The sequence below is a fragment of the Ornithorhynchus anatinus genome, chromosome 5, assembly GCF_004115215.2.
Source record: "Ornithorhynchus anatinus isolate Pmale09 chromosome 5, mOrnAna1.pri.v4, whole genome shotgun sequence".
Classification (NCBI taxonomy): domain Eukaryota; kingdom Metazoa; phylum Chordata; class Mammalia; order Monotremata; family Ornithorhynchidae; genus Ornithorhynchus; species Ornithorhynchus anatinus.
Window position 1 is genome coordinate 45,944,100 of NC_041732.1, and position 22,192 is coordinate 45,966,291.

General features: G+C 46.4%; 1 protein-coding gene across 4 annotated transcripts in view; it reads right to left on the minus strand.

The window, feature by feature from the left end:
- REC114 (REC114 meiotic recombination protein) overlaps positions 1-22,032 on the minus strand; it is a 57,073-nt gene extending 35,041 nt beyond the window's left edge. Inside the window, exons 1-2 of one of the 4 annotated variants that reach the window (XM_039912025.1) lie at positions 21,803-22,032; positions 62-151 (exon numbers count right to left, since the gene is read on the minus strand). In XM_039912025.1, coding sequence (XP_039767959.1) covers positions 62-151; positions 21,803-21,994 — 282 coding nt within the window. In that variant the 5' untranslated portion in view covers positions 21,995-22,032. The remainder of the gene's footprint in view (positions 1-61; positions 152-21,802) is intronic. The other 3 variants (XM_039912023.1, XM_029064921.2, XM_039912024.1) reach the window with 3 other exon arrangements.
- Positions 22,033-22,192: the final 160 nt, after the last annotated feature.

The window sequence follows — 22,192 nt, forward strand, 5'->3', positions numbered from 1 at the left end:
AGCAGCTAGACTAAAGGAGAAGGCAGCAATTTGCATGTTGTACCACAGATTCATAACTTACCAGTAAAGTTTCTCCTTTGGAGATGAAGAAATGGCCAGACACAACTATGGTGAGAGTAAGGGAACCGGACTCATTATCCGACTTAAATACCTTCAAAAATAAGACAAACAACAACATATTAGCAACATATTTCTGGAATGCTGGTATCGAGCCTGTCTCAACAACTGTACATGTGCTCTCATCCTTTCACGCTCATTTTTCCTGGCTCCTCCTTTCATTCATTCAATCGTATTTATTCATTCATTCATTCAATAATATTTATTGAGCACTTACTATGTGCAGAGCACTGTACTAAGCACTTGGAATGAACAAGTCGGCAACAGATAGAGACAGTCCCTGCCGTTTGATGGGCTTACAGTCTAATCGGGGGAGACGGACAGACGAGAACAATGGCAATAGAGTCAAGGGGAAGAACATCTCCTGAAAACAATGGCAACTAAACAGAATCAAGGTGATGTACATTTCATTAACAAAATAAATAGGGTAATGAAAATATATACAGTTGAGCAGACTAGTACAGTGCTGAGGGGATGGGAAGGGAGAGGGGGAGGAGCAGAGGGAAATGGGGGGAAAGAGGGTTAAGCTGCGGAGAGGTGAGGGGGGGTGGTAGAGGGAGTAGAGGGAGAAGGGGAGCTCAGTCCGGGAAGGCCTCTTGGAGGAGGTGAGTTTTAAGTAGGGTTTTGAAGAGGGGAAGAGAATTAGTTTGGCGGAGGTGAGGAGGGAGGGCGTTCCAGGACCGCGGGAGGACGTGGCCCAGTAGTCGACGGCAGGATAGGCGAGACCGAGGGACAGTGAAGAGGTGGGCAGCAGAGGAGCGGAGCGTGCGGGGTGGGCAGTAGAAAGAGAGAAGGGAGGAGAGGTAGGAAGGGGCAAGGTGATGGAGAGCCTTGAAGCCTAGAGTGAGGAGTTTTTGTTTGGAGCGGAGGTTGATAGGCAACCACTGGAGGTGTTTAAGAAGGGGAGTGACATGCCCAGATCGTTTCTGCAGGAAGATGAGCCGGGCAGCGGAGTGAAGAATAGACTGGAGCGGAGCGAGAGAGGAGGAAGGGAGATCAGAGAGAAGGCTGACACAGTAGTCTAGCCGGGATATAACAAGAGCCTGTAGCAGTAAGGAAGCCGTTTGGGTGGAGAGGAAAGGGTGGATCTTGGTGATATTGTAAAGGTGAAACCGGCAGGTCTCGGTAAATGAAAGGATGTGTGGGGTGAACGAGAGAGACGAGTCAAGGATGACAATGAGATTGCGGGACTGAGAGACAGGAAGGATGGTCGTGCCATCCACGGTGATAGGGAAGTCTGGGAGAGGATAGGGCTTGGGAGGGAAGATGAGGAGAGATGCTCTTGGAAAGACGGATGGGATCAAGAGAGCAGAGGTCTCTGTGGGGCAGTAGCAAAGATTTGCAGGGGGAGGGAGTGTGACAGATGAGGCAGGTGAGAAGGTTATGGTCAGAGAGAGGGATTTCAGAGTCGGTGAGGGAGGAGATAGTGCAGCAGTAGGAGATGATGAGATCGAAGGTGTGACCGAGTCAGTGAGTGGGTGCGGTATGGTGGAGCAGGAGGTCGGCAGAGTTGAGGAGGGATAGCAGGCGGGTGGCAGAGGAGTCATCGGGTACATCCATATGGATGTTGAAGTCTCAGAGGATCAGAGTGGGCAGAGAGAAGGAGAGAAGGAAGGTGAGGAAGGGGTCTAGGTGGTTGAAGAAGTCGGAGGTGGGACCAGGAGGGAGGTAGATGACAGCGACAACTATCTGGAGGGGGTGGTAGAGGCGAATGATATGGGCTTCTAAGGAGGGGAAGGAGAGGGAAGGGGGAGGAGGGATAGTGCGGAAGCAGCAACGGGGTGAGAGGAGGAAGCCGATGCCTCCTCCCTTACCGGTGAGTCTGGGGGAGTGGGAGAAGGAGAGGCCTCCGCTGGAGAGAGCAGTGGCGGAGACGTGTCTTCGGGAGTGAGCCACGTTTCTGAAAGGGCAAGGAGGAGGAGAGAGCGGGAAAGGAAAAGGTCATGGACGAAAGGTAGTTTACCTGTAATGGAGCGGGGGTTCCAGAGGCCACACTTGAAAGTAGCTGTGGGTGCAAGAGGGGGCAAGAACGGGGGGAGGGGAGGGTTTGAATGGGAGGGAGGTGGTGGACCCCTGGATGGGGAGAGGGGGATGAGGGGTAGCGGTGGGACAGGAGGACTGGGATGGGGCGTGGGTGGGGAACAGAGGAGTGAGGGGGTGAGGAAGGGGTTTGGTGGGGGGGAGAGTAGGGGGAGGGGGAAGAGGGGTAGCGCTGGTAAAGTGGGGTTCTAGGGCGGGGGAAGGGAGGGGGGAGGAGGCAGAGGAGAGAGCGGGAAAGAGCTGAGCGAGAGAGGGGAAGGGGAAGGGGAGGATAGGAAGGGGCAGGAGGGAGGAGGGGGGAGGGACATGGTGAGGCCAGAGAGGTGGGTGGCAGCACTAACAACAATGAACAGTAACAAACGAAATCGGTAATATAGCAACATGATACCGTATGATACAATACAGTAGTGTTAATAAGTGGGCGATGACCAGGGTCGGGGGTAGGCTCGATTAAGGGCCGACCTGATCAAACTCAAAGTCAGGCGGCTGGTGAGGCCAGAGAGGTGGGTGGCAGCACTGACAACAATAAACAATAACAAGCGAAATCAGTAATATAGCAACATGGTACAATATGATACAATACAATAGTGTGCAGTCATGTCAGTCAATCAATGGTACTTATTGAGGACTTAATGCAGAGCCCTTAACTAGGCATTTGGGAGAATACACTACAGAATTAGTAGACAGTGTTCCCTGCCAAAAGTCTAGAGAGATAGACATTCAAATAAATTACAGATATGTACATAAGTGCTGGGAGGCAGTGAATATCAAGTGCTTAAAAAGTACAGATCCAAATCCAAGGGCAATGCAGACAAGAGAGGGAGTAAGGGAGATGAGGGCTTAGTTGGGGAAGGCCTCTTGGAGATGAGGTGATTTTAATAAGGCTTTGAAGATGAGGAGAGTGGTGGTCTGTTGTATATGGAGGGGAAGGAAGTTATAGGCCAGAGAGAGAACATGGGCATTGGGTCATTGAAGAGAAGATGAGATCAAGGTAGTGTGAGCAGGTTGCCATTAGAGTGAAATGTAATGGCCGAGTCATAGTAGGAAATCAGCGAGGTAAAGTAGGAATGGGCAAGCTGATTGAGTGTTTTAAAGCCAACACCAAGGAATTTCTGTTTGATGTGAAGGTGGATGGGCAACCACTGGAGGTTCTTGGGGAGTTGAGAGGCATGGACTAACCATTTTTTTAGAAATGAGCAGAGAGAAGAATGAACTGGAATAGGGAGAGAAAGGAAGCAGGGAGGTCAGAGAGGAGGCTGAAGTAGTAGTCAAGATAGGATATGTGTACGGATCAGCACAGTAGCGGTTTGGATGAGACGAAAGGCTGAATTTTAGCAATGAAATGAAGGTATGATCAACTGGATGTAATAACAGAATGTATTAGTGGGTTGAATGAGAGAGATGAGTCAAGAATACTGCCAGGGTTATGGGCCTGGAACACAGGGAAAGCAGTGGTGCTCAGAGTAATGAGAAAGACATGAGGAGGGCAGGGTTTGAGTGGAAAGATGAGGAGCTCCGTTTCAGACATGTTATGATGTCAGTGGGACATCCAAACAGAGACGTCCTTAAAGCTGGAGGAAATGCAAGACTGCAGTGGAGAGAAATCAGGGTTGGAGACACAAATTTGGGAGCAAGTCAGTTCTCCAAAGTAGTGAGTGTAGATGGAGAACAGATATGGACTCAGAGCTGAGGCTTGAGGGACTCCCACTGTTAAAGGGTGGAAGGCAGAGGAGGATCCTTTGAAAGAGACTGAGGAGGAGTGGCCGGGGAGATAGGAGAACCAGGAGACAGTGACAGTAAAGCCAAGGTTAGATAAAGTCTCCAGTAGAAGGGGATGGTCCACGGGGTGATAACTGGAGGGGGTCATGGGGTCAAGGTAGGGTTTTAAGGTAGAGGATACATGAGTTAGGTTTGAAAACAGTGAGGAAGAAGCTATTAGACAATGAACAGTTGAGGATGGTGGTCAGGAGGGGAAAAAGGGAGGGGATAAGTGTTTTGATAAGGTGCAAAGGAAGGGAGGAGAGGGCAGTTAAGGCAGGTGAGGGTGAGTCTGAAATGGACAAGGTCAGTCTGCTGGCTGGATTTCCACCAGCAGAGCTCTGCAGCTCAAGCACAGGAGCAGAGGAAATGCAATATTGAGATGATCCAGGGTTGTGGGTTAGGGGCATGAGATTGCTGGAGGGACAGGGGAGCAAGGGAGTTGAGTTCACTGCAGAGGACAGTGTCGAGGGCATCAATTTGCACATCAAGAGAAGATAGGGTATGAAGGGTATGAAGACCAAATGGGGTGTGACTAGTTAAGAAAACAGAACGGGGTCAAAAGATCACAGGTCTTTTTTTGAGAGCAGGGCAGATTTGTGGGCAGTGGGTTTGTGGGAGAGAAGGCAGGTGAGATAGTTGTGATCAGATGGAGGAATTCAACTTCTGGTCATATCCAGATTGCTTTAAGTTTCTCCTTACAATTTTAAAAACGGTATTTGTTAATCACGTTCTGTGTATCAATCACTGTACAAAGTGCTGGGGTAAATACAAGATAATCAGTTTGGCCACTGGCCCTGTCCCACCTGGGGCTCACAGTCTAAGTAGGAGGGAAAACTGGCACTGAATCCCCATTCTATAGGAAGGAAACTGAGGCACAAAGAAGTTTAGCGACTTGCCCAAGTTCAGAGCAGGCAATTAGCAGAGTAGGAATTAGAATCCAGGTCATAATAATAATAATAATAATGTTGGTACTTGTTAAGCACTTACTATGTGCAGAGCACTGTTCTAAGAGCTGGGGTAGACACAAGGGAATCAGGTTGTCCCTTGTGGGGCTCACAGTCTTAATCCCCATTTTACAGATGAGGTAACTGAGGCACAGAGAAGTTAAGTGACTTGCCCAAAGTCACACAGCTGACAAGTGGCAGAGCCGGGATTCGAACCCATGATCTCTGACTCTAAAACCCGTGCTCTTTCCACTGAGCCACGCTGCTTCTCTAATCCCAGACCCTTGCTCTTTCCACTGGACCACATTGCTTCTCCATAGAGCTCAATTCAACCTATCCAGCATCAAAATTATGTAATAAGAAGCTACAGAATGCTGCATTACTTTTCTTACAAGCAGGAACTCAAAATCTGAGAAAGGAATGTGGGGAAACAGAAACAATTTAAAGCTCACATTTTAGCAACCAAGCTTAACTGAATTTAGAAGAACTGTATGGAAAGTTGAGGACCTTCGGCTCCACTGAATAGATCACTTGCTTGCTTCTGACACCTAGTTACCCAAAGGCATAATTTATGGTTACCATGATCACTCAGTTTATACACAGCTCTTGCACACACCAACAGGTGCAAAAATGTAAGCTATCAAAAAGGAAACCAGGTCCGAAAACTCTGGTTAATAAATCTGTTGGTAGGTCTTTGGAAATGCTCAAGATTCAAAAGCATATATTTTACTCTATCCTCTTCTGGGTAGCACTTTATATCATTGGTCATTTTAAAAAATAAAGCATTTCTAACAAAAACGCAACACTCACCCTGAAAGCATAATAAAAATCAGTGAAAAAGCTCTTCTAGGATCACTATTTCTATAGCCCCCATCTCTGCCAGAGAAAATGTTACAATCTTCCTTCCTAGTTTATAACATTTACAAGTTCATTTGGCTAAGGTTAAAACTTCCAGAACAAGCCATCTTCTTCACAAAGAATTTTTCCGCAAAATCTATTTTACGCCTTCATAACTTCTATGCATTCTAAGATTGTCTTTCCTCAGTAAGTTCAGGCAAAAGCATGAGTTTTTGGTTTTTATCTTTATTACTACCATTTCCATTTCCTATGGCCTACAAAAGCACTACAATGGTCCTCTATAATGTTCTTCTGATTTAAGAATTAGAAGAACAAGGTTACCACACCAAGTTATATGAAGATTCAGCCAGAAAAGTAGATTAGTTTCCAAGGAAAGTTTAATGGAAGAAAATGTACAAGGCAATCGTCCATTTTGTAGGTAAGGCTCTTTAGCTATTATTTTACAATGCTTTATCTAAAATATCTAAGTCATTTATGTAGACCAAGAAACTAAACCACCGGATTATTTTTCATAATCAGAATGTTCCAGACAAGTATCCCCGGTGCATTCTGACCAACTAATTCAGTGGTACATAAGTTAAAAAACCGCATAAGTTGTTCGGGACACACATCTTAAGAAAAAACTCCTTATAAAACAACAGAATCCAAGTTAAACTCATGTGGAAAACACAATCCTGTACTAAATTAATTAGATAGAATATGCACCCCTAGCATTGTTTTCTTTGCACTAGATACTGGATTTAGTTAACACAAAAACAAAATACCAACAATTTAGGGGGAAAAAATCCAACTTTTCTGTAAAGATGAGAAAGAGGAGAGAATGAAAGGGAATAAAGGACTCCCTAAATTTCTACAAAAATACATAATTGTACATAATTTTGTACAATTTCAGTTGCAAAAAGACAACTCAAATCCCTTAGCCCACCCTCTTTGCAAGGCACACTCCCAACAGTATAGCCCAGTAACTGGAAATTTATGTTGGCTGGAGGGCCACTCCGTGAGATTAATAAACTGTTGAGGGCTCCATTCATGAAATATTTACTAATAAGGTAATATAAAATATATATATTTTATGGCCAGAGAGAACTAACAATTTGGATTGAATATGGACTGTACTCCATCCACCCCTGCTCTAGTGCAAATGCAGTGTAGTTTTTAAATTGCCAAATGATAAAAATATTTTCCACCACTTCTTTGGGGGCAACTCAGTTACCTAAATTTTGATGTTGGGGCTAAATATTGTGATTTTAGATGTCAATAATAATTGTTCTCCTTCAATATTTTCACTATACCAGTAAATATCTGTAAACTTGCTTTTACCCTTGCCATCACATCTCTCATCTTCTGCGAGTAGCATGGTTAATTTCCAATACTGCCTTGGTTAACTCTCACGGCTTTGACTACCATCTCTACGCAGATGACATGCAGATCTACATCTCTGCCCCTGTCCTCTCCCCCTCCCTTCAGGCTCGCATCTCCTCCTGCCTCCAGGATGTCTCCACCTGGATGTCGGTCCGCCACCTAATACTCAACGTGAGCAAGACTAAGCTCCTCATCTTCCCTCCCAAGCCCGGTCCTCTCCCAGACTTCCCTATCACCGTGGATGGCACGACCATCCTTCCCATCTCTCGGGCCCGCAATCTCGGTGTCATCTTTGACTCGTCTCTCTCATTCACCCCACACATCCTATCCTTTACCAAGACCTGCCGGTTTCACCTTTACAATATCGCCAAGATCCACCCTTTCCCTTCCACCCAAACGGCTACCTTACTGCTACAGGCTCTTGTTATATCCCGGCTAGATTACTGTGTCAGCCTTCTCTCTGATCTCCCTTCCTCCTCTCTCGCCCCGCTCCAGTCTATTCTTCACTCCGCTGCCCAGCTCATCTTCCTGCAGAAACGATCTGGGCATGTCACTCCCCTTCTTAAACACCTCCAGTGGTTGCCTATCAACCTCCGTTCCAAACAAAAACTCCTCACTCTAGGTTTCAAGGCTCTCCATCACCTTGCCCCTTCCTATCTCTTCTCCCTTCTTTCTACTGCCCTCCCCGCACGCTCCGCTCCTCTGCCACTCACCTCCTCACCGTCCCTTGGTCTCGCCTATCCCGCCGTCGACCCCTGGGCCACATCCTCCTGTGGTCCTGGAACGCCCTCCTTCCTCACCTCAGACAATCTAATTGTCTTCCCCTCTTCAAATCCCTACTTAAAACTCACCTCCTCCAAGAGGCCTTGCCAGACTGAGCTCCCCCCGTTTCCCTCTGCTCCCTCTACCCGCCCTTCACCTCTCCGCAGCTAAACCCTCTTCTCCCCCCTTTCCCTCTCCTCCTCTCCCTCTCCCGTCCCACCCCCTCAGCATTGTACTTGTCCGCTCGACTGTATATATCTTTATCACCCTATTTATTTTGTTTATTTTGTTTAATAAGATGTACATCACCCTGATTCTATTTAGTTGCCATTGTTTTTATGAGATGTTCTTCCCCTTGACTCTATTTATTGCCATTGTTCTTGTCTGCCTGCCTCCCCCGATTAGACTGTAAGCCCGTCAAATGGCAGGGACTGTCTCTATCTGTTGCCAACTTGTTCATTCCAAGCGCTTAGTACAGTGCTCTGCATATAGTAAGTGCTCAATAAATACTATTGAATGAATGAATGAACCAAAGCTTCTGGATTATCCAGGTAAAAAGAATGCCACAGCGAAGAGAAGGCAAAAGATCACATGTGACATCTACATGGTTAAACTGGTTCCTTCAGACTAAATTTTACTTTGTGTGGTACACACACTAATCATTCTGATTACATCATATTTTTTGCCCAAAACTAGGCATATTACATAATCATTCCTTAGCAATCTAGGTTTAAAGTAACCAAGGTACTCACTGTGCTATTTACCTTGGATAATTGAGGCTCCATGCTAGAATTCCTTTAATCTTTTTTATAAAGTAATTCTTATAAAGATTACTGGAAATATGGCAAATACCCCTTATCTTTTACATCTTCCAAGTCACTTTGGATGCTCTTTTTTGAACACCTTTCCATTTGTATGTATTCTCCAATTACTTTAGTGCCAAAAGTCAAATCCAGTATTTCAGGGAAAATGTCATATAGACACTATACAAAATTGTTCTTTAAATCCTGTTTGATATGAATGGATTCTATGTGATTCAGACCTTGTTGGGAATATCCAATCTTTGCCTCGCCTGCATTTTGTGTTGCTTCGTTTTTGTCCTTAAGGTTATCATCATGCACACGTGACCCTACAACTAGCTGAAAATCAAAAAGAACCCTTTTTCTTATTGGTCACGGTTACTGGTTACTATACTTATATTATAAAGTGTATTTTTGGCTTCCAAAGTTATTAGTGAGAAACAGCTAATAGTGAGAAGCTGCAGAGTAGCAGCGTGGCTCAGTGGAAAGACCCGGGCTTGGGAGTCAGAGGTCATGGGTTCAAATCCCAGCTCTGCCACTTGTCAGCTGTGTGACTGTGGGCAAGTCACTTAACTTCTCTGTGCCTGTTACCTCATCTGTAAAATGGGGATGAAGACTGTGAGCCTCATGTGGGACAAACTGATTACCCTGTAACTACCCCAGCGCTTAGAACAGTGCTATGCACATAGTAAGCGCTTGACAAATACCAACATTATTATTATTAGTGTCACCTGTATTCTAATTAACATATTTTCAATTCCTTCCTCCTGATTCTCCTTTTGGGAAATGCTCAATTCTGGGACTCCTCCTATTCTCCACTTACACTTTCTCCCTTGGGGAGCTCATCCACTTCCACAGTTTCAACTTCCATCTGGTTGTGCATTTGGGAAAGCATGACTCCTAAATCTACCTCTCCAGCATTGACTCCTCTCCTTTAGGAAAATCTTGTATTTTCTTCTGCCTCCAAGAAATCTCTACTTGGTTGTCCCACCAACACCTCAAACTCAACGTGTCCAAAACTGAACTCCTCATCTTCCCACCCTAAACCTCTCCTCCGCATGACTACCCCATCACTGTTGACATCATTACCATCCTCCCTGTTTCACAAGCCCACAGTCTTGGCAATATACTTGATTCATCTTTCTCCTTCAACCCACGTAGTCAACCAGATGCAAGTTAATCAGGTTGGACAGAGTCCCTGTCCCACATGGAGCTCACAGTCTAAATGGGAGGGAGAACAGATATTTAATCTCCATTTTACGGTTGAGGAAACTGAGGAACAGAGAAGTTAAGTGACTTCCCCATGGTAACACAGCAGGAAATTGGCAGACCTGGGATTAGAATCCAAATCCTCTGACTCCCAGGTTTGTGCTCTTTCCACTAAGACATGGTACACTGCACTACTTCCTGAGCAATTACTGTGTGCAGAACATTGTACTAAGCATTGGGAGAGTACAATACAACAGAGTTGGTAAATATGATCCCTGCCCTAAAGCAGCATGGTTTAGTGGAAAGTGCACGGGCTTGGGATCAGAGGTCATGGGCTCTAATCCCGGCTCCACCACTTGTCAGATGTGTGACTTTGGGCAAGTTACTTCACTTCTCTGTGCCTCAGTTACCTCATCTGTAAAATGGGGATTATGGCTGTGAGCCCCATGTGGAACAACCTGATCACCTTGTAACTTCCCCAGTACTTAGAACAGTGCTTGGCACATAGTAAGCACTTAACAAATGCCATTATTATTATTATTGTAGAACCCTAATACAGTGCTCAAGCGCTTAACACAGTGCTCGAGCACTTTGTACAGTGCTTTGCAAATAATAAGCACTCAAATACGATTAATAATAAAGAATTTCACAATCTAATGGGGGAGACCAATGTTACATTACAGATACGGGAAGCAGCATGGCCTAATGGATAAAGCACATGTCTGGGCAGCAGAGGACTGGGGTTCTAATACCAGTTCCGCTACTTGCCGCTGTGTGTCCTTGGGCAAATCACTTCACTTCTCTGTACCTTGGTTTCCCCAACTGCAAAATGAGGATCCCAAACCTATTCTCCCTCCTCCTTGACTGTCAGCCCCATACGGGACAGGGACTGTATCTGGCTTGATTAACTTGTATCTACCCCAGCGCTTAGAACAGTGTTTGACACTTAGTAAGTGCTTAACAAATGAAAGGAGGAAAGAAAGAAGGAAAAAAGGAAGGAAAAAAGGAAAAAAAGTAAGCCAAAGTGAGAAGAAAGAAAGAAAGAAAGAAAGAAAGAAAGAAAGAAAGAAAGAAAGAAAGAAAGAAAGAAAGAAAGAAAGAAAGAAAGAAAGAAAGAAAGAAAGAAAGAAAGAAAGAAAGAAAGGAGAAAGAAAAAGAGAGAGAGAAAGAAAGAGAGATATAGAAAAAGTGTAAGGATATATAGATATAGATATATATAAGTGCTGTGGGTGGGACGAGTATCATAGTGCTTAAAGGGTACCGACCCAAGTGCATAGGAAACACAGAAGGGAGAACAAGATGGTGAGATGAGAGGTTAGTCAAGAAAGGCTTCCAGGAGGAGATACGATTTTAGAATTGCTTTGAAGATGGTGAGAATGGAGGTCTGTCAGTTATGGAGGGGGAGTTCCTGGCAAGGGAGCTAGTCTTTGAATTACCCCCAACCCATTAATTTCCATTGAATTCCAGATTACTACATGTTGTTTTTTTCTGCGACATAAGACTCATTTGTTATAGAACTGCATGATCCTTCTCCCTTCCACTATTCTCAATTCCATCCTTCCCCCCCCCCCCCCCCATCATGCAGAGAAGCATTTGCAGCCGCTCTTTGTTCATTTATGTGAATCACTGCAAACCAGTGCCTCCCACTTAATTCACCACACCCGAATCACAGCAGTGTAACTTCCACTTTTAGCACCTGTACACTTTATTCCTAACCACAGCATTCATGAACATAAGGATATTTTTATGTATGTATTTTCCATTTATACATTTATCTGAATATTCAAGTATCTGTTCAGTTATTTCATCCTGGAGTAACTGTACTGGATCCTGCTTTTCTCTTGTTCTTCCTTCAGCCTCCACTACCTGTAAAAAATTTTGTCTCATTTGTTCATTAAATTAGAGGCTCCTGAGGAGCAGGAACAATTGTCTGGCACCATTGCATTCTCCCAAGTGCCTGCTTCAGTGTTTATCACTCAGAAGACACTCAAATTCCACCGATTGATTAAATGGACAAAAATGTGAAAAAAATTATGAAAGTGTACTTTTAATCTGTTTAAGATAAGCAGTATGGCCTAGTGGATAGAGCACAGGCCTGGGAGTCAGAAGGTCATGGGTTCTAATTCCGGCTCTGCCACTTGTCTGCTGTGTGACTTTGGGCAAGTCACTTAACTTCTCTAGGTCTCTGTTACCTCGAGACTATGAGCCACACGTTGGGCAGGGACTGTGTCCAACCTGACTTACCTGTATCCACCCCAGCACTTATACAGTGCCTGGCACATAATAAGTAGTTAGCAAATACCACTAATAATAATATTTATCAATTCATGGAAGAAATTAAAATAACATTTAAGTTCTCTCCTGCCACTGCCTTGTATAACTGAAGTCCTTCAGAAAGAGCCAGAGCGCTCCACATGTAGACCCAGTCTGTTTTTTGCACGGAAAAGTACGAACCATATGCAAAAGGCATCAAGTACAGCAGTAGCTGCCTTCCTACTTTAGTAATGGAGACATATGTTACACTTGAAGATTATATTAATTAAAATGATGGCAATATATGTGGGGAGCTAAACCATCTAGTTTACTATTTTGTTTTTAGAAAAGCAAATGAAAGTCATCCTATTATGCACCTTGCCAAATGGGAGGTGCTTCGTATGGGGAAATGTCCTTGCAGATTCCTACAGCAATCAGCTTACGCATCAAAGCATGAGATTTGATTACCTTGATTTTACCACACATCTATAAACATCATTATCGGTCATGGAATTATCCAGCCCTTTTAAAATCCAGCTACAGTATTTGACTTAGTCACCTCAATTAACAATCAAAATAGGTTGCATTCAGCTGGAAGTACAATATTTCTTTCAGGTCACCCTAAATATACCTTCCACGCAATCATTCAAGAAACCTAGTCCTTGCACTGTACTGGGTAACTGGATAAAAGGGACAATCCATTTTCTCTATTCTGTAAACCTCTAAATCTCAAATACCTTCCAGTTCTCCCCTTTTTCATGACAAAAGTCCTAGAAATGACTCACCAGAGGAAAATTTAATGCCAAAATCTTTTACTTTTTGCAGCTCTTTAGATTTTTAATCTGCCACAATGGTGATACAAATGAGGTGCAACCCACTGGTACTAGAAATGACAGCTACCAAGTGCAAGGCCTTGTACTTGGCCCTTGGGAAGGTACAAAAGAAGCAAAAGACACACTGCCAGCCCACAACGAGCTTAGAATCAAATATGAACTGAGACACACACGACTGTTACAAATAGTGAGGGCCAGAGGAGTAGAACAACAGGAGAAGAACAAATATGCCCAAATGAAAAATGAGAATAATTGAACAACTGAATCTATGTACACTCATATGGGATGAGAATGGGCAGAAATATATAAGAGCTAGCATAAGGAGCTAGGCTAATTCTCCAAAGTACAGAGATGGGAGGAGTCTAGTTTAATCTTTCTTTATGACAGTTATAATTTATACATTTTCTTTCATTCAAATTACTGCTTGTTGGCAAGCATCACGACTGAACTTTTCAGAATGCCTCTGCTTTTTTTTCCCCTCTGAGGACAAATGAAAAAATCCATCAGCATGTAAGAGTTTAGACTATTTTTGCCAGCAGGCACTGCACTACATTTGTCCAGACTGAATTCCATCTGTTACTATGGTCTCCAAAAAAACACAAAGTTTCATGGGAAAAATTCATCTGAAATAGACAGGGAATTAAAATGCTGTTCTGGTTGCCATATATGCTCAATGGTGGCAAACAAAGAGAAAACAATTTGCCATGTTCTCTACTTCCCTAATATTAAAAGTCAGAACCATCTACTGATATTCCTCTGTTACATACTCCTTTCTTTAAAACCTGATTTATTGTCTCAGTTGTTACTTAAATAATTTTGTTTCTATTTCCAGTGAGTTTTTCTACAAATGAATACATTTATTTTGAATCTTCACAATATGAAAACCTTGGCAAAACTAATTCAAATATAGATTTCAAACATTTATTATTATTCTCAAAATGATCAGTTCCGAGTTTATTAAGAGGAACCAAATATATAACTCATTTACTGTAAGTATCTTGATTTAAAGGGCAAAACAAGCAGATGAAAGAAACAGAAAATCTAAGTCAAGATTTACATTTCATCTGTACCCAATATCACACTGCAGCAGATAGATTACATTTCAGACCTCAAACAAAATTGTTCACTTTTTCTTATTACCAAGTTACCTTCCTTTAAAAATGACAAGTTAATTTTGTTTCTCAAACTATTATCTTTCACTACCAACCAGTTTATTCCTAGGTTTGACATTTCTATCTTAAAAAAAAGCTAAACTCCTCCTGCCTGCAGAGATCTTCAGAGGCCTTCCAAGGCTAAGCCCTCTTTTTCCCAGCTCTGGTCTATGCACCTCATTCTGTGACCTTTGGACACTTGATACTCTCCCCACTCCCAACCCCACAGACCTTATGTATATATCTTTAAATTACATACTATACCATAAAATTTACCATAATAGTAATATAATGCTCTGATCTCCCTTCCTCCTGTCTCTCCCCACTCCATTCTATTCTTCATTCCTCTGCCCGGATCATCTTCCTGCAGAAACGCTCTGGGCATGTCACTCCCCTCCTTAAAAACCTCCAGTGGTTGCCTATCGACCTCCGCGCGAAACAAAAACTTCTCACTCTAGGCTTCAAGGCTCTCCATCACCTTGCCCCCTCCCTACCTCTCCTCCCTTCTCTCTTTCTACTGCCCACTGTTCCCCGCTCACGCCTATCCTGCCATTGACCCCTGGGCCACGTCCTCCCACTGTCCTGGAATGCCCTCCCTCCTCACCTCTGCCAAACTAACTCTTCACCTCTTCAAACCCCTAGTGAGAGCTCACCTCCTCCAAGAGGCCTTCCCAGGCTGAGCTTCCCCTTTTCCCTCTGTTCCCCCTTCACCTCCCCTCAGCTAAGCCCCCTCTCTCTCTTTTCCCTCTGCTCCTCCCCCCTCCCTTCCCCTCAGCACTGTGCTCATTTGTATATATTTTTATTACCCTATTTATTTTGTTAATGAGGTGTACATCCCCTTGATTCTGTTTATCGTGATTAAGTTGTCTTGGTTTTGTCCGTCTCCCCCCATTTAGACTGTAAGCCTATCAATGGGCATGGATGGTCTCTATCTGTTGCCAAATTGAACATTCCAAGCGCTTAGTACAGTGCTCTACACATAGTAAGCACTCAGTAAATACTATTGAATTGATGAATAATCAGGGGAGACAGACGGCAGAGCAAAACAGAATATAACAAAAACAAGACAACATTATCACGATAAATAGAATCAAGGGGATGTACACCTCATTGACAAAATAAATAGGGAATTAAAAATATATACAAATGAGCACAGTGCTGAGGGGCGGGGGAAGGGGAGGAGCAGAGGGAAAGGTGGCTTAGCTGAGGGAAGGTGAAGAGGGGAAGGGGGAGGAAGCAGAGGGCGGCGGGGGAACAGAGAGGGAGCAGAGGGAACTCTGACAACCAAGACAACTCATTGGGAATTAAAAATATATACAAATGAGCACAGTGCTAAGGGGCGGGGGAAGGGGAGGAACAGAGGGAAAGGGGGCTTAGCTGAGGGGAGGTGAAGGGGGAGCAGGGGGAGCAGAGGGAAAAGGGGAAGCTCAGTCTGGGAAGGCCTCTTGGAGGAGGTAAGCTCTCAGTAGGGCTTTGAAGAGGGGAAGAGTTAGTTTGGCGGAGGTGAGGAGGGAGGGCATTCCAGGACAGCGGGAGGACGTGGCCCAGGGGTCGACGGCGGGATAGGCGAGAACGGGGGACGGTGAGGAGGTGGGCGGCAGAGGAGCAGAGTGTGCTGGGTGGGAAGTGGAAAGAGAGAAGGGAGGAGAGGTAGGGAGGGGGCAAGGTGATGGACAGCCTTGAAGCCCAGAATGAGGAGTTTTTGTTTTGTGCAGAGGTTGATAGGCAACCACTGGAGGTTTTTAAGAAGGGGAGTGACATCCCCAGAGCGTTTCTGCAGGAAGATGATCCGGGCTGCGGAACGAAGAAAAGACTGGAGCGGGGAGAGACAGGAGGAAGGGAGATCAGAGAGAAGGCTGACACAATAATCCAGTCAGGATATTATGAGAGCTTGTACCAGTAAAATAACCGTTTGGCTAGAGAGGAAAGGGCGGATCTTGACGATATTGTAAAGGTGAGACCAGCAGGCATTGGTGATAGATTGGATGTGTGGGCTGAATGCCAGAGCTGAGTCAAGGATGACCCGTCTTTGGGCAGGGATCGTCTGTTGCCTAATTGTACATTCCAAGCGCTTAGTACAGTGCTCTGCACATAGTAAACGCTCAATAAATACTATTGAATGAATGAATGAATGCTATATCTTATAAATTGCTCATTTATTAATATTAATGTCTGCCTCACCCTCTAGACTGTAGGCTTGTTATGGGCAAGGCACGTCTGCTAACTTTCTTGTATTGTACTCTCCCATGCACTTAATACAGTGCTCAGACTATAGTAAGTGCTCAATAAATACGATCGACTGATTCATCTCCAATCTTTAAATGGCCTCCACTTACTCTAGGCTATTATACCCCTTATGGACTGCCTCCCAGCCCTCAGGTTTCTTGAATGTACAAATCTACACCCTCAACACCTCTCCCCTGAACTCCACTCACTTGCCCCACTGACCTGTCACTCTCCTATTACTATCCCCCAGCAGTGATCGCCTCCACAGCCCTCTTCCTCTGCTCTTGCACTTGGTTGGCAGAAATCCTGACACCATGCTGACTTCTCCCTCTTCAAAATTCACCCTTGCCTGCTACAACTCTGCCCTTTCTTCTGATTAGCAACATTACTTTTCCTCTCTCACTGACTCCCACACTCATTGTCCCACCAGTTACTTTATTCCAGATCTTTAACTCCAACCTCCCCGCCTCGTCACAAAGTTGACAAAGTAGTCGGGAGAAATTGAAGCCATAGAGTCCCAAAGACTTTACCTCATTCATTCTTCCAATCTCTCAGCCACCTCTCGCGGTTTTCTGTCTGCTGTCAAAACTTTCACTCTACCTGTGCTTCTTCACCATTAATTCTCGCCTTCATAAAATACTGGTTTCCACCCTTCTTCCTTTCCTAACTTCCATCTTCCAAACACTCCCTTTCTGATGGCGTCTTCCCCACTGCCTTCAAGCACTTCCAGTCTCCCCAACCCTAAAAAAATTTTCTCTGGATTCATCTGCCCACTTCAGCCATCACCTCATCAACCTGGTCTTATTCCTGTCCAAACTCCTTGAAAAGGTTGTTTACACTTTCACCTGTTCTCTTCCGAACTCCTCTCTTGACCCCTTACCACCTGATTTCTGCACATTTCACTCCAACAAGAATGCATACTTCAGGGTGACCAATGGTTGTTTTTTTTTTAAATCAAATATAACTGGCCATCCTAAGTAGCACTGTGTAGTGCATAAAGTATGGGCCTGGGAGTCAGAAGGTCACGGGTTCTAATTCTGCCTCCCTCACTTGTCTGCTGTGTGACCTTGGGCAAGTCACTTAATTTATATGCTTCAGTTTCCTCCTCTGTAAAATGGGGATTGAGACCATAAGCCCCATGTAGGACAAGGGACTGTGTCTAAACTGACTTGCTTGTATCCAGCCCGGCGCTTAGTACATTGCCTGGAACATGGTAAGTGCTTAAACCAATACCAAAATTATTATTATTAATCCCACCCTTACCCCAGAAACATTATCCAACTTTGATTTTATTTCCACAGTTCTTGCCTGGCCTTCCTCTTTCCTCTCTGGCCATTCAGTTTCCTTCACAAGGTGTGGTCCAATAGTAAGAGAACAGGCCTGAGAGTCAGAAGACCTGGGTTCTAATTCCAGCTCTGCCATTTGTCTACTGTATGACCTTAACTTCTCAGTGCCTCAGTTTCCTCTTCTGTAAAAGTAGGGATGTTTCCTGTTCTTTCTCCCCACTAGACTGTGAGCCCCATATTGTACAAGGTCTGTATCCAACCTATCTTGTCTCTAGCTCAAGGCTTGGCTCAGAAGAAGTCCTTAACATATACCATTATTATTATTATACTTAAACAGGATTTCAAAGGAAAAACCCATATAAATTCAACTGATTGAATTTGATGGCTACTGACAGAAAAAGACCCATTTAACATAAACCAAACTTTTTTAAGAAAAATAATGGGAGCAGCAGAGTGAAATATGGACTGGAGTTGGGAGAGACAGGAGGCAGGGAGGTCAGCAAAAAACTCTGAAAACCACTTCAGGAGAGGTGGGCTGGGGGAGAGGCACAGGGAAGAAGGGAGGGTCTGCTCTGGAACAGCCACGTCAGAAAACTTTAAGATCTGCAACACTGTCTAAGAATTGCTTAGTCTGTCTCTGACCCCTCCACCCCTACCTCTTCTCTTACACACACCTACACATACTGATGCGCCGTGGCTCAGTGGAAAGAACATGGGCTCTGGGAGTCAAAGGTCATGGGTTCTAATCCCGGATCCACCACTTCTCAGCTGCGTGACTTTGGGCAAGTCACTTCATTTCTCTGTGCCTCAATTACCTCATCTGTAAAGTGGGGATTAAGACTGTGAACCCCACGTGGGACAACCTGATCACCTTGTATCCCCCCAGCGTTTAGAAAAGTACTTTGCACATATTAAGTGCTTAACAAATACCATCATTATCATCCTTATTATCATCATCATCATCATCCTTCTTCTCCACCCCGTGCCCCTCTCCCCTCCACACACCATCCCTCCCTTCCACCCCAGTCCCTCTCCCCTCCACACACACACCATCCCTCCCTTCCACCCCAGCCCTTCTCCCCTATACACACACCACTCCTTCCCTACACCCCAGCCCCTCCCTTCCAACCCAGCCCTTCTCCCCTCCACACACACACCACTTCTCCCCTCCACCCAAGCCCCTCTCCCCTACACACACACACACAGACACACACACATACACACACACACACCACTCCTTCCCTCCACCCCAGCCCCTCTCCCTACACACACAAACACACACACACACACCACTCCTGCCCTCCATCCCCAGCCCCTCTCCCCTACACCCCTCCAACCCAGCCCCTCTCCCCCCCACACACAACTCCACCCCCAGCTTCTCTCCCCTACCCTACACACACACCACCCCTCCCCTCCACCCCCTCTCCCCTATACACAAACACACCACCCCTCCCCACCACCTCCCTCCCCTACAGACACACAAACACACAACTCCCCCCCCAGCTTCTCTCCCCTACCCTACACACACACACCTTTCCCCTTCACCCCCTTCCCCTACACACACACACACACACAACCCCTCCCTTCCACCTCAGCCCCCTCCTCTCCACACACACACCACTCCTCCCCTCCACCCCAGCCCCTCTCCCCTATACATACACACACACACACACACACACACACACAACCATCCCTCCCCTCCACCCCAGCCCCTCTCCCCTACACACACACACAACCCCTCCCTTCCACCCCAGCCCCTCTTGCCTACACACACACACAACCCCTCCTTTCCCCTACCCACACGCCACCCTTCCCCTCCACCCCCTCCCCTATACACACACACAAGCCCTCCCCCCTTCCACACCCTTAATAATAATAATGTTGGTATTTGTTAGGCATTTACTATATGCAGAGCAGTGTTCTAAGCGCTGGGGTAAATACAGGGTAATCAGGTTGTCCCATGTGAGGCTCACAGTTAATCACCATTTTACAGATGAGGTCACTGAGGCCAAGAGAAGTGAAGTGACTTGCCCACAGTCACCCAGCTGACAGGTGGCAGAGCCGGGACTCAAACTCGTGACCTCTGACTCCCAAGCCCGGGCTCTTTACGAGAAGATAATAGTGTTGGTATTTGTTAAGCACTTACTATGTGCAGAGCACTGTTCTACGTGCTGGGGTAGATACAGGGTCATCAGGTTGTCCCACATGAGACTCACAGTTAATCCCCATTTTACAGATGAGGGAACTGAGGCCCAGAGAAGTGAAGTGACTTGCCCACAGTCACACAGTTGACAAGTGGCAGAGCTGGGATTCGAACCCATGACCTCTGACTCCCAAGCCCGGCCTCTTTCCACTGAGCCATACTGCTTCTCTAAGACTTCCTTAAACACTCATGTAATCCATGTCCCCCCCACCCCCCACGTGCAGAGCCTCCTCTTGACTTCCCAACTGAGCGCCAGACCGGGGAGGCCGGAGAAGAAGATTGATGGCATTTGTTAAGCGCTTACTATGTGCCAAACACTGTTCTAAGCGCTGGGAGGATACAAGGTGATCAGTTGTGCCATGTGGGGCTCACAGTCTCAATCCCCATTTTCCAGATGAGGTCACTGAGGCCCAGAGAAGTGAAGTGACTTACCCACAGTCACACAGCTGACAGGTGGCAGGGCCAGGACTCGAACCCGTGACCTCTGACTCCCAAGCCCGGGCTCTTTACGAGAGGATAATAATGTTGGTATTTGTTAAGTGCTTACTATGTTCAGAGCACTGTTCTAAGCGCTGGGGGAGATACCGGGTCATCCCCATTTTATAGATGCAGTAACTGAGGCACAGAGAAGTTAATAATAATGTTGGTAATTGTTAAGCACTTACTATGTGCAGAGCACTGTTCTAAGCGCTGGGCTAGATACAGGGTGATCACGTTGTCCCACGTGAGGCTCACAGTCTTCATCCCCATTTTACAGATGAGGTCACTGAGACCCAGAGAAGTGAAATGACTTGCCCACAGTAACCCAGCTGACAGGTGGCAGAGTGGGGATTCGAACCCGTGACTTCTGACTCCCAGCCCGGGCTCTTTACGAAAGGATAACAATGTTGGTATTTGTTAAGCGCTTACTCTGTGCAGAGCACCGTTCTAACCGCTGGGGTAGATACAGGGTCATCAGGTTGTCCCATGTGAGGCTCACAGTTAATCCCCATTTTACAGATGAGGTAACTGAGGCACAGAGGAAGTGAAGTGACTTGCCCACAGTCACACAGCTGACAAGTGGTAGAGCCGGGATTCGAACCCTTGACCTCTGACTCTTTCCAGGCTCTTTCCACTGAGCCACGCTGTTTCTCTATTGAGCACTTACTATGTGCAGAGCACTGTACTAAGCGCTTGGAATGGACAAATCGGTAAGAGAGAGAGACAGTCCCTGCCCTTGGACGAGTTTACAGTCTAATCGGGGGGAGAGGGACAGACAAGAACAATAGCAATAAACAGAATCAAGGGGATGAACATCTCATTAAAACAATAGCAAATAAATAGAATCAAGGTGATGGACAGCTCATTAACAAAATAAATATTTTGTGTCTTGATTCTTGATTCTATTTATTGCCATTGCTCTTGTCTGTCCGTCTCCCCCGATTAGACTGGAAGCCCGTCAAGGGCAGGGACTGTCTCTCTTACCGATCTGTCCATTCCAAGCGCTTAGTCCAGTGCTCTGCACATAGTAAGCGCTCCATAAATACTACTGAATGAATAAATAAATAAGGTAATGAAAATATATACAGTTGAGCGGACGAGCACAGTGTTGAGGGGAAGGGAGAGGGGGAGGAGCAGAGGGAAATGCGGGGAGAAGAGGGTTTAGCTGCGGAGAGGTGAAGGGGGGGAGGTAGAGGGAGCAGAGGGAGAAGGAGAGCTCAGTCGGGGAAGGCCTCTTGGAGGAGGTGAGTTTTAAGTAGGGTTTTGAAGAGGGGAAGAGAGTGAATTTGGCGGGGGGGAGGAGGGAGGGCATCGCAGGGCAGCGGGAGGACGTGGCCCAGGGGTGGACGGCGGGATAGGCGAGAACGGGGGACGGTGAGCAGGTGGGCGGCAGAGGAGTGGAGGGTGCGGGGAGGGCAGTGGAAAGACAGAAGGGAGGAGAGGTGGGAGAGGGCAAGGTGATGGACGGCCTTGAAGCCCAGAGTGAGAAGTTTACCTAACTAGCCAAGACCCCTCACCTTCCAGGCACTGCGTGCGGGCCCGGCTCCTTCCCGCCGTGCGGGCTCCTCTTCGGACTCGTCGGAGCCGTCGACGACGACGAAACGTCCGTAGCGCTCCAGCGGCCACTGGTCGCAGGAAAAGAGGGCGGCGGCGCCGGGGGCGGGGGCCGGGGCCGGGGCCGGGGCCGGGGCCTCCCCTCCCTCCGCCATGACGGGAGCTGAGGCCGCCCGGCCCTCGCGCCCCGGGACGGCCAATGGGCTCGCGCCAGGACGGCCGCGGCGGGGGCGGGGAGGAGGGCACGTGCACGAGGCGCCTGCGTCGGCGAGGCGGGCGCGAGGCGAGGGCGGGCGCGAGGCGAGGGCGGGCGCCCCGGCGCCGCCGCGCGCCGCTCCCTCGCGGGCACGCTC